General features: G+C 37.6%; 1 protein-coding gene across 4 annotated transcripts in view; it reads right to left on the bottom strand.

Annotated features, from left to right (window-relative positions):
* LOC117316731 (neural cell adhesion molecule 1-like) overlaps nucleotides 1–14,119 on the bottom strand; it is a 57,661-nt gene that overhangs the window by 12,309 nt on the left and 31,233 nt on the right. For 3 of the 4 annotated variants that reach the window (XM_033871489.1, XM_033871488.1, XM_033871486.1), the window contains exon 2: nucleotides 9,174–9,455. In XM_033871489.1, the coding sequence (XP_033727380.1) occupies nucleotides 9,174–9,455 (282 nt within the window). The remainder of the gene's footprint in view (nucleotides 1–9,173; nucleotides 9,456–14,119) is intronic. The other variant, XM_033871487.1, reaches the window with a different exon arrangement.

Below are 14,119 nucleotides of genomic sequence, written 5' to 3'. Positions count from 1 at the left end.
AATTTTATTAATGTGTCATTTGAAAAGATGCATCCACTTATTCAGCTTGCATTCAATCTTAACTTTGTTCCGTTTTTAACTGCATATCTGCATTTTGCATTTACATGTACCGCTACATTGACCAATCACATACATTTTGTACTTCATCTTGACCAGTAACGCCACCTGTCGCGTCATTTCCGGGGACAAAAGAATTTTATACGGCTATGCCGAAAAAGTGTGCAGGACCGAATACAAATGGGTAGTAATGTACCAACTGATTGTTTTCTTCATTTGTTTGTTGCCTAGCTAAGACGAAAGTGCCAAACTTCAAACGGCAGGTAAAAATTCTGGCATTAACCGTAAACAAAGTTATAAGGCATAAAACACGTTTGGTACTTATCGCAAAAAGACATACAAAATGCTCGCTGCTTTCGTTGGAACCTTTTTTTGTAAGTAATATGTTAACGTGATGCATACAAATGTCCTGCTTTCATGAAATTCTGTATGTCTGCGTGATATACGATGGTTCAGACTTTCACATTGATTTGTTAGTCGCTGCGAAATGCTGGCACACAATTTATCTTGACCTATATATCCTGACAAAAACCTCACACGAACGATTGATTGGGTCCCTCACGAAAACCCGTGTTAATAAAGCGAGTTCTTGGTGAATTATAAATCATGCATACTGTATCTACTTCGATCTGATGTAAATGTGAGAGATAGTCTATAGCTGTTATTTATAAATTTACTTCATACATATCTTTGTACGGTATAACATATTCAGACAAACGACAAAGAATTTAACTAAGATTGAGACTGAAATACGAAGATGATCATTTATTGTGAAACAAAAGGTCCCTATAATGATAAAAATTGAAAAGATTTAATTATTTTTTTGATAGAATAACATTATATATACATTTTTTTATCTGGTAATCATTCACATATCAAATAGGGCGAATCCTTATTCGTGACATGCATACCTTGTAATCCATCAACACAAAAGTAACGAAGCATACATGCTTAACATTTGTCGAAAATAATTTGGGGTTTTTTTACACACTTTTTTCGTCTTTCGGGGTTGGGGGTACAAGGATATGTTATAGGCTGATAACGTTATCCATATGCATGAATCCATCAATTTACTTATCTCAAAAGCAATTGTCCCATTTTAAAAATAGAATAGAGCTGATTTTATATAGGTTATCAAAACAATTTTTTTTCAATTTTAGAATTCGAACAAATCACCACAAAAACATTTATACTTTGCCTGACTCATCCTTTGTAAACAACGATGTCACCCTAGCACACTACACAAAAATATGTTTTTTTTATCAAGAAATGACTGTTGTATTTTGCTTTTAACTAGCTCCACTGGTTAATCAATATAGCCTGAAAAACACAGATGGACAAGGGCTTATCGCTACCGTCTTAAAGAATAGCTGTTGTTTAACTATCTCAAAATACACAGACGTTGGATATCAACGATAGATGCTGTTCAGACACTTGGACATATTTATCAAAGCTAATCAGCTAATGGAAAAGTCCTGTTGTTACTGCCATACACACAGATACTAGGATATCTATTGACAGACAAATATTTGTAGTACATGTATAACATCGCCGAACCTATTCAACTTTACACTCGTTGTACTAGACGGTTTATATCTATATAAAGGCTTACATGTCTGGTAATTCAGATAAACCCCATCAAAACACTATGTTCTAAATAAAATGACTCTACCCATATTCTAGACTCCTGATCTCTAAGACGTTTGACAAGCATGGCCATACGGGTAAACAATACTAAATCATTCTTTCAGATACCTGATAACGATCATTAGAACGCTTGACATTCCTAGTAATTCAGACGCAATCGAAATGTCTAATCATTTTCGAGACTGAAATGCATACTTGACAGGAAAAAGGAACGATCACATCATGTTGGCAATGAAAACAGTTCTATATGAGTTAGTACCCTAGAGATTTTAAATGATAACAATATGCATAGAATCATTTTAACTTCTCGCACAAAAACTATATAAAAACGCCAGTGACGTCCACATTGATTTGACGAGAATGTGAACTTTATCAACCCACAGTATCAGGGGACACGCACCATAAAGTTATCTCAGGCAGAAATGCCGAAACGACATAACCAGTAGGAGATCAACGACATAACCAGAAGGGGGTTAACGACATAACCGGTAGGGGATTAACGACTATAACCGGTAGGGGATTAACGATATAACCGGTAGGGGATTAACGATATAACCGCTATGGGACTTACGATATAATCGGTAGGGGATTAACGATATAACCAGTAGGGGATTAACGACATAACCGGTAGGGGATTAACGATATAACCGGTAGGGGATTAACGATATAACCGGTAGGGGATTAACGACACAACCGGTAGGGGATTAACGATATAACCGGTAGGGGATTAACGACATAACCGGTAGGAGATTAACGACATAACCGGTAGAGGGATTAACGATATAACCGGAAGGGGATTAACGACACAACCGGTAGGGGATTAACGACACAACCGGTAGGGGATTAACGACATAACCGGTAGGGGATTAACGACATAACCGGTAGGGGATTAACGACATAACCGGTAGGGGATTAACGATATAACCGGTAGGGGATTAACGATACAACCGGTAGGGGATTAACGATACAACCGGTAGGGGATTAACGACATAACCGGTAGGGGATTAACGACATAACCGGTAGGGGATTAACGACATAACCGGTAGGGGATTAACGATATAATCGGAAGGGGATTAACGACATAACCGGTAGGGGATTAACGACATAACCGGTAGGGGATTAACGACATAACCGGTAGGGGATTAACGATATAATCGGAAGGGGATTAACGACACAACCGGTAGAGGGTTAACGACATACATAGAAAAGAACAAACTAAATTCCCTAGTGATGTCACGAGTATAACAGCTGTGTCAGGGTTTCCGGAAAGTCCCTTAAGGCTTTATTAGGAAAGGATGCAGTCGAAAGGTACAGATGCCCATTTTTTTTCTAAAACATGTCCACAGAAAATCTAACCCCTACTTTTCCACGAAGAAATTATGGTTACCGTAAATATGAATATAGCCATTAATACCATTAGCTTATGATTACTGTGTATCCAAAATGTGAAACCAGTTTCAAAACCAACACGCTTCCGAAAGATAAGATATACAGTGATAGAAATATGCGCGTGAATAAACCCAGTACGAATAGTCAGTTGGGTTATATAATTTCATTCCTAGTCTTATGAAAACAATTTTTAGATATTAGACATAAACAGACATAAATCATAGCAATACATGTACATGTGCTATATTACAATGGTTAAAACGCACCTATATTAATGCGAAAAAAATAATATGCTTTCGAAAATTTAATGATATTTATATTAATAAATCATATTTTATCATTCCTGTTAATCATATAATTACGTAAGCAAGCAAAAACTTTTTTTAATGTTTGATTTTAGAAGAAAATTTTAAAAAAAAAAAAAAAAAATTAAAAAAAACCCTGTAAAGAATGACCTTGGCTATCGTGACCTTTGAGTAGGGCTGTGTATCGGTTCTTTAATACGTAGTCAGCTGGCGTATCTCGCGATATGCAATTAAAGTTTCTTGTTTTTTTGTGTTATTTTATTATTTGCCTCTGGGTTCCTACGTTACCAAGACTGAGCAATTGGATGGAAATTGGAATTGATTTTAAGGGAGTTTACATAAGCTGGTGGTTCTTTCAAAAGCCTGACTGCATCTCCCTGTGGTACAATACAATTATGAATCATTATGGTGAAACGTGATCGAATATATTTTATTTCATTTTCCAAAGAGAAGTATACATAAAAAGTGCTGCTTTGAGGTATTATCGGCCTTTGCAATAGACGTGTTTATGTTCCTAAGACTAAAAGATATGTGCTTGCGTTCAACGTCTGTTAACGACGGAAACCAAACACACATCAGTTAATCTCGACATACACTGTTCTAACATTTCCTGGAACAGCACTGTCCATGTAGGACACTCACAAACAAGGCCCCTAGGGGCATAGGACACGTTGTAGAAGCCGCCACATTAGATGGAAACATCTCACAGCTAGTGGGCCTAATCTGTAGTTATATCCGATGGTCCTTTACGTCTCTCTGTACGCAGACCAGATGCTGCTTAATGATAGCACTTTCCCAAATAATGACTACAATATCTTCTCCTTAATTCCAATCGATCTAAAATGATGCACATTATTTAACCCAGCTATATGGATTGCTTCGGAAACATACATCTTACTGTGGAAAGGAAATTGTGCGACTCAACCAACGGCTGTCATGACGTACAATTATGATAATCGGTTTAAGATGAATGTACCACAAACGTCACTAAGCAACAGTTATTGAAGAGATATCAAAATAAAATCCAAACATCTGACGCATCTCCTAAAGATGCGAGCGTTTCTACAACGGTTTCCATATGATGTAGTTTTAGTTTAGTTTATTTTATTTTGTGTAACGTCCTATCAACAGCCAGGGTCATTTAAGGACGTGCCAGGTTTTGGAGGAAAGCCGGAGTACCCGGAGAAAACCACCGACCTACGGTCAGTACCTGGCAACTGTCCCACGTAGGTTTCGAACTCGCAACCCAGAGGTGGAGAGCTAGTGATAAAGTGTCGGGACAACTTAACCACTCCGTCACCGCTGCCCATGTGACGTAGTAATTTTTGTTTGTTCTGAAATAAATTAGCGTATGGTACCAATATATTATTATAAACAATTCTCATTGAATTGTGGAATTAATTAAACGAGATGCAAATTCAGATACGACATGGAACTTTATGGACGGATACAACATCTAGTTTAATAAATTACATTTGATATTTTATATCAGGTATAAGATTCAATTCACCATATACATGTACATCAATTTCATCAGAAATTTTAATTATCCGATCGAGTCAAAACAAGCTGATAAGCATGCGACATGTTTTATTGTATCGGGATGTTAAGTCAAGAAGATAAAACCGGAAATTCTTCTGTCTAAAATCACAGTCTTCCTGTGACCTTAGCTTTTGTGATCTGATACAGTTTGATTTTACTCCCAATCGGTTTTTGAAAAAAGTAGAGGTTAGTAACCTATGAAGCTAGACAAACAAGTGTCGGGTGATATTGGATGTGGCTCGAGAAAAGCATTGTTACTTTCTGTTGTGTTAGCTAATGTGATGAACTAAATGAAGTGCTAGTCTCGTATATGTTGCCATCTACATGTTTGTTTGTGTGCTGGCCTTATCACCCCGTGAATAGCCTGGGTCATTTTGAGATGGGGTTTACATGTAGTAGTTGGTGACTACCTCATTAAACAACACACTGGAGGCCCGTCGCATGCCATCCAGGGCAATTATGGTAAAGTGTCTTGTCCACGGACGAAAACCACGACAGACCGGCACAACTACATATGTAAACGAAAGAAACCTGTGGATTTTAAATGATCGGTCAACAAAATATAAAAAAGATGATATGTAAATCTTCCGGAGAACCACTACCTGTACATAACAATTGGAGGAAATCCTTGTCACATATTGCAGGGAAAAGATATATAGAACAGGAAAAGTATGTAATCACCGTAAAAATTAAGCCAACTTCCACAAAAGCTCTCTCGCTATATACAAATTGTACCGTAAAATGCAATCAGCATTTGTCTTGGAACGTGACAATCCAAAATGAATTCTTGTAGGATACTGATGAGTCGGAAGACTCAAAGTTAATAAAGATCTTGAGCTCGAACTAGAATAGTATACCGACACAGCGACGTTACCCACCATCTGTTGGTGTATTTTGCTTTGGTTAATCTCCCTAGTGGTCTCATTAAAGAGTTAATTATACACAACAACTTAAAATGACATTTGTGCTACACGTGCTGGCTCTCACCTTTTATATCCTTGTGGAATATCAGGCAAAATTGTTTCTGCATGCGCAGCACATGGTCCGAACATTTTCACATTCGTCAGTAAAATCCAGTTCTATGGGTAAGTTGCGTTCCATGTCAGAGAGTAAGGTTGTAATTTTGAATCACAGAAGATATTTAACAGTACGTAGGCGTAAACCACACACACACACACTAGGCCACATCCAAACCTGAAGGTATTAGGAAAGACGAAACTACAACGAAACCACCCATAACGTTCATCTCCGGAGATAGTTAAACCTCGGATGAGTTTGAGCCGTAATCGTTATCAATGGAAGCGGTTGCTTCGCAGCGCTCTATAAATATACAAGCCTGACTTATTTAGCCGAGAGCGTGTGCTAAACGTTTGAAGAGAACTAAATCTGCTCTCTCTCTCTCTCGGTCCCTCTCAGCAGAAGCGTCTGAGCGATACTGGGTCCTGCTTAGAGGATAGAGGGTCGTGACGTCATCAATGTTTCTATGGTAAAGTTGCGAGGTCGCGTTTTGATAAATTAATCAATATCTCTCTTCCAGTTATTTAGTATCGATTAACAAATAAGAATAATTAAGTGTAACTGATATATTGTAATTGTATATCCCCTGGGGCCCCGTCTGGTTCCCGTTTATTGCACAGCTTTACGTCTTCTCCAGACCATGTTTACTACACCACAAATGTTGTTTATTATCCATATAGGTGTGAGTGTCTGAACACAGGGGCTAGTAACAATAGATTAGGGAAAATAATAGTAAAATATAAGACATTGCTTATGTATAATTGCTTGTAAATCTTTTCCGAAAGTCTCGGTGTTAGTTACTTTGATTTGTGTGTGAAGTAAAGTGAAAGATATTGTCTATAATGTTAAAAATCCCAATTATATTATGTTTTATCTATAAAGAATTTCCCCGAAGTATTCGTTATATTGTCTATATATATACCCAGGAAATATTGATATTGATGACATAGATTTTTTACTGTGAGTGATTTTTACTTTTCACCTGTTGACATTTACCACTCGTGGATTTCCTCTTCGGTTGGGACCTTAATATACAACTGTATATATGTGTATAAATAAGGTTGTTATTTAGGATGATTGTTGCACTTGGTGGAAATCTTGTAATGAATGCTATGATGGAAGTATAGGTAATAAATTAGTTAAATTAATGGTGTAGTTATGTACGTTTGTTCATAAACCCCCATCCAGATTATTACCAAAGTACCTAATTTATCAATCAATACATTAACACAGACAGTCGTCACAAACGTTTCCGTGACCATTAAATCTGTTCCTTTACCATGCTCGTAAACGTCCGGTTGTCTGGAAAATATCTATTCCAAATATGTCTGTTTCCTCTCAGAGACTCATTTCTTTATCCTGATACACAATAATTATCCGGCACGGCTAATACTAGATGATGTGCGGCATAAATTTTTACATGCAAAGTACACTCAACAACCACGTGCGCTTGAATCCCAGATTGATTTACCATGATGCAATTTCTCGGCAAAGTTCTGTTATAAATTGATATTGATTGTCGTGTCCTGTGGTCGGATACAGATGGGTCAGGGTCTGGGACCTTAACATCCTATTGTTGTGTGATACAGGGACAGAGGTCATGGTCCTGGGGCCTTAATGTCCTATTATTGTGTGAAACAGGGACAGAGGTCATGGTCCTGGACCTTAATGTCCTATTGTTGTGTGATACAGGGACAAAGGTCAGTGTCAGGGACTTTAATGTCCTATTGTTGTGTGATACAGGGACAGAGGTCATGGTCTGGGACCTTAATGTCCTATTGTTGTGTGATACAGGGACAGAGGTCAGGGTCAGGGACCTTAATGTCCTATTGTTGTGTGATACAGGGACAGAGGTCAGGGTCTGGGACCTTAATGTCCTATTGTTGTGTGATACAGGGACAGAGGTCAGGGTCAGGGACCTTAATGTCCTATTGTTGTGTGATACAGGGACAGAGGTCAGGGTCAGGGACCTTAATGTCCTATTATTGTGTGATACAGGGACAGAGGTCATGGTCCTGGACCTTAATGTCCTATTGTTGTGTGATACAGGGACAGAGGTCAGGGTCTGGGACCTTAATATCCTATTGTTGTGTGATACAGGGACAGAGGTCATGGTCCTGGGACCTTAATATCCTATTGTTGTGTGATACAGGGACAGAGGTCATGGTCCTGGATCTTAATGTCCTATTGTTGTGTGATGCAGGGACAGAGGTCATGGTCCTGGATCTTAATGTCCTATTGTTGTGTGATACAGGGACAGAAGTCAGGGTCGGGGACTTTAATGTCCTATTATTGTGTGATACAGGGACAGAGGTCATGGTCCTGGACCTTAATGTCCTATTATTGTGTGATACAGGGACAGAGGTCAGGGTCAGGGACCTTAATGTCCTATTGTTGTGTGATACAGGGACAGAGGTCAGGGTCAAGGACCTTTATGTCCTATTGTTGTGTGATACAGGGACAGAGGTCAGGGTCAGGGACTTTAATGTCCTATTGTTGTGTGATACAGGGACAGAGGTCATGGTCTGGGACCTTAATATCCTATTTTCTTCGGATACAGAGACAAAGGGTCATGAATTTGTTTATATTATTGGTGTTGGAATATTAAGCTGAAAATCAGGGATTGGGTATTTCTCTTGGTGTTATAAAACGAAATGGCAGTCCAAACCTATTTCCAACTTCTCGTCAGTATATTTAAATACAGAAAATGGTAGCAGTGCCTCGTTGAACATGCAAATGAATTATCTATCTTTCTTTACAAACCATGTATTTATTCGTTTGATTCATTTTGAAAAGTAAATAGAAATTATTTTATACAAAATTGTAAAATAAATCATTAGCGATTGAAATTAACACTATCTTCAACATTTGATGAATAGAATTGCATGGCTATTAAAATATGAAAACAATGCATATCAAAACAAAACTAAATCAAATATACCTTTTGGCATTCTCTTTAACAATGAACAGAAATATTAAAAACTGAAGCTGAAAATTTCATACATGATAATATTATAAGGTACAAAAGACAGATGATCCAAGCAAACGACGGGCGACATCAAATCCAAACTTCATGCAGAACATTACAAAACAGCATCAAAGCGTACCTTAGACGATGATCGCATAACGTTGACACCAAGCTTGTAAACACGTGATTAAAAAAAGATGGCTGACTGAAGCACCACACGAAGTATCTAAACTATATAAATAGGATACCTTTGACAGCTATATATATTGTACTCGAGGACGAACCTTCGTCGTTTTCCGCCTTACATCGGTACGAAGCTTCGTCTTTTTTCGTGACTTTCCGGATGACGAGAGAGTATTCGCCGGCCTCGCCCGGCTCTATGTTAATCCGGGAGTGGTCGGTTATCTGTTCGCCGTCCTTGAACAGGGTGAGGGAAGGTTTGGGGAAGGCAACCACTTTGCATGTAAAACTTACGGTGGATCCTTCGTTCACTGTCTCCTCCCCACACAACCGTTTTACAAACTCTGGTGCTGAAACAGGGAAAACAGGATGTCAGGCGAAAAGGTCGAGCAGAGGTCAAACAGAGGTCAAAGAAGGATATTTGGAGGATTTGGATGACATCGTTTCATACCATGCAATGTTAGGAAGAGGAACTGATTAATTCAACCCGATCAATGTAAGAACGTAAATCTTCAACTTGTAGAATGTAGTGAAAAACATAATTACATATGCATGTACTGTAACAATGATAATTGAACATCCCTTGTTTGTATGAACAAATGTCAGGTACAAGCTAGAAAAAATAGGAAATACTGAACCTCTACATGGAAAATGTAAATAAATGAGGGTAAATATCTGTAAGAGAGTTATCTAAAGCATAAACGACTCGCGCGTCATTGCTATAAACTGAGCGTGAACTCAAAAGTTATTTAACGTTTTACGTCTTGATCACACATACTTTAAGTATTGTTACGTACTCAGAAATAACCACGAGTTAGTACAAGTTAAGCTGCGTTAACGTAAGTTACAGTTTGGTTTGTTTTTGTTTAACATCCTATTAACAGCCAGGGTCATTTAAGGACGTGCCAGGTTTTGAAGGTGGAGGAAAGCCGGAGTACCCGGAGAAAAACAACCGGCCTACAGTCAGTACCTGGCAACTGCCCCACATAGGTTTCGAACTCGCAACCCAGAGGTGGAGGGCTACAATGTAGTGATAAAGTGTCGGGACACCTTAACCACTCGGCCACTGTAAGTTACAGAAGATAAGGGTCAATAATGAATGATGAGCAATAAAAGTAAGTATATGTACTTGAAGTGCGTTAAGCTACGTTAAAGTCCGTTAAGCTACGTTAAAGTCCGTTTCGCTACGTTAAAGTCCGTTAAGCTACGTTAAAGTCCGTTAAACTACGTTTAAGTCCGTTAAGTTACGTTAAGCTCGTTAAGCTACGTTAAAGTCCGTTAAGCTACGTTAAAGTCCGTTGAGCTACGTTAAAGTCCGTTGAGCTACGTTAAAGTCCGTTGAGCTGCGTTAAAGTCTGTTAAGCTACGTTAAAGTCCGTTGAGCTACGTTAAAGTCCGTTGAGCTACGTTAAAGTCCGTTAAGCTACGTTAAAGTCCGTTGAGCTACGTTAAAGTCCGTTAAGCTACGTTAAAGTCCGTTAAGCTACGTTAAAGTCCGTTGAGCTACGTTAAAGTCCGTTTAGCTACGTTAAAGTCCGTTAAGCTCGTTAAGCTACGTTAAGCTACGTTAAGCTCGTTAAGCTACGTTAAAGTCCGTTGAGCTACGTTAAAGTCCGTTAAGCTACGTAAAGCTCGTTAAGCTACGCTAAGCTCGTTAAGCTACGTTAAAGTCCGTTAAGCTACGTTAAAGTCCGTTGAGCTACGTTAAAGTCTGTTAAGCTACGTTAAAGTCCGTTAAGCTACGTTAAAGTCCGTTAAGCTACGTTAAAGTCCGTTAAGTTACGTTAAGCTCGTTAAGCTACGTTAAAGTCCATTAAGCCACTTTAAAGTTCGTTAAGGTACGTTAAAGTCCGTTAAGCTACGTTAAAGTCCGTTGAGCTACGTTAAAGTCTGTTAAGCTACGTTAAAGTCCGTTAAGCTACGTTAAAGTCCGTTAAGCTACGTTAAAGTCCGTTAAGTTATGTTAAGCTCGTTAAGCTACGTTAAAGTCCATTAAGCCACTTTAAAGTTCGTTAAGCTACGTTAAAGTCTGTTAAGCTATGTTTAAGTCCGTTAAGTAACGTTAAAGTTCGTTAACCTACGTTAAAGTCCGTTAAGTTACGTTAAAGTTCGTTAAGCTACGTTAAAGTCCGTTTAACTACGTTAAAGTCCGTTAAGCTACATTTAACTCTACTAACCAACACTGTCTGACCAAGGCTTACACTTAGCATTATATATGTATGTATTGCAATATATCAACATGTTTAAAACGGTTTTCAACGACAGCATCAAAAGTACAATAGCCAATTTACCATGGAGCGAACATGAGTGGAGGTTCGCAGACAGGATTTACATTAAAAGTTCAAATACGCAATGTCCGTCTTCTTAAGCAAGACTAGATCAATACAAGCCAGATATACACATACTGTTCAATGTAAACAAGAAAAGCGTTGAAGAGTGTGTATGAAAAAGTTCAATGTATATCATAAACTAGACTGGCCACCAGCCCAGAAGTTTTAGTTGTCTCCTTCTAGTTTCGGATTGAAGCGAGAACCAGACATATCCTGGAGAACAAAAACCATCAAGCTCAATTTTATTCATAGTCTTAATATTCTAGAGACATGGTGCAGTCTAATTGCCTGGTACTAGTATATAAAACTTTGAGATGAAGAACATATATCCCTTTTACACCCGCCCGCTACGCTACACGACATGGTTATTGAATTTACATGTATCTTAAAGAACGAAAGTCCAATATTTAATTGTTCCATACGAAAATAGCAACAGTATTCAGCTGGTTTTGCATCTATTGTACAAAAATAATAATGCCTGCCGGCTAGCCACGCAGTACAATGTAGCATACGTGATACATACATACAACATACATTGTAGGTATAATACATGTATAGTATCAAACAGCGTTGTCATAGGGACCAACAACAAAACGCAAGTCATCAAACAGAAATCCCCACAACCCCACCAGCACATTAAAGGTATTGCTTGTTCTACAAAACTTTTAGTTTAAAACCTGTCTATCTGTAGTATGTTTCTCTTGCGCGAATACACACTCTGAACATGTAACAAATTATTTTCTGATAGCCTATACATAAATGTTTAAGTACGGCAGTGTTGCGCTATACGCATGTTATGAAGACTTTAGAAACCAATACATGAGGAACATACAAATTCTGTGCCCTCCTACCGCATTCGCCGAAAACAATAATATGATAAGATCGTCCATATGTTGCTACGTTTTAGCACAAAACACGACCTAGCCTGCATGCCTATGTACAAATCATATATCTTCCATCATACATTGTTACCATGGTTACCGTTATATTTACAATCCACATACAGGATGTTTACGGGCATGGGGTTAAATGTAAACATGAAAATGATTCTCCATTAATTCATATAACATTAAGTGGAGACTCAAGCTTGTTGCATGTTTATATATAGAGCGATACTTTAACACGTTCCTGAAAGCGTTTGAAGATCTACAGCCTCTTAACCCAGCTTCACCGGTTTTCACGTGACAAATACTGTACATTAAATATAGAACCAACCACTTCCGAGTCAGGTGAAAGCATTCACTAGTTACCGCCATTGTCAGTGAAACAATGAATAAAGTTTAATTGAAAACAATCAATAGTGCATTTCAAGAAGACAGAAACATGTCTTTTTTCTGGAATAGGAAAAACAATTAAAAAATTCTAAACACCTATAAAGTAAACATGAACATAAAATCATTTCAAACATGAACATAAAATCATTTCAGGGCACCGTCTGTTTCTCAGTGAAATTTAAATTTAAATAAGACGTGTGCAATGCTGAACAGATTTAATTTCAATACTGTATATTGATTAAATAATGAAGAGTTAGTTTCCTTTAATACTGAATCGAAAATTGTAAGTTACTGAATACAAACATAGAATATTCAAACATGTTCCAACTTCCTGTACACCACATGTATATAAATAATTACATCCGGGTCATCACGAGTACCACTTCCGGTGTACCGGACCTGTCCCGATCATTTGAATGCAACACTTTTTATTCACATTATACACCCAATATGGATATTTCAGATCAAATTACCTCCCTTTATATCAGGGCGGTAACTCCACTTGATGAGCAGACGATACATGCAGACTAGCCATGTTTTTGTAATTACAATGGCTGTTAAATCATATCGATGTAGACATGCTAGGATGATACCATTCAATCGACACGTCTTTGATATCCTTAATAATCACACTATCCTCACTATTAGGTACGCCAATGATAATGTAAATATGTGCATTAGGGTTGGTTTGTATGTGTTAACGTTTGCCTTGCACGTGTTTGTATATGTATGTAAGTTTTACACTGTATGTAAGTTTTACACTATATATAAGGTTTACACTGTATATAAGGTTTACACTGTATATAAGGTTTACACTGTATATAAGGTTTACACTGTATATAAGGTTTACACTGTATGTAAGGTTTACGCTGTACGTAAAGTTTACACTGTATGTAAGGTTTACACTGTATATAAGGTTTACACTGTATGTAAGGTTTACACTGTATGTTAGGTTTACACTGTATGTAAGGTTTACACTGTATGTAAGGTTTACACTGTATATAAGGTTTACACTGTATGTAAGGTTTACACTGTATATAAGGTTTACACTGTATGTAAGGTTTACACTGTATATAAGGTTTACACTGTATATAAGGTTTACACTGTATGTAAGGTTTACACTGTATGGTAGGTTTACACTGTATATAAGGTTTACGCTGTACGTAAAGTTTACACTGTATGTAAGGTTTACACTGTATATAAGGTTTACACTGTATGTAAGGTTTACACTGTATGTTAGGTTAACACTGTATGTAAGGTTTACACTGTATATAAGGTTTACACTGTATATAAGGTTTACACTGTATGTTAGGTTTAGACTGTATATAATGTTTACACTGTATGTAAGGTTTACACTGTATATAAGGTTTACACTGTATATAAGGTTTACACTGTATATAAGGTTTACAC

The sequence above is a fragment of the Pecten maximus genome, chromosome 18 (assembly GCF_902652985.1).
Source record: "Pecten maximus chromosome 18, xPecMax1.1, whole genome shotgun sequence".
NCBI lineage: Eukaryota > Metazoa > Mollusca > Bivalvia > Pectinida > Pectinidae > Pecten > Pecten maximus.
The sequence above is the reverse complement of the archived record's forward strand: the minus strand, read 5'-3'. Positions and strand labels throughout refer to the sequence as shown.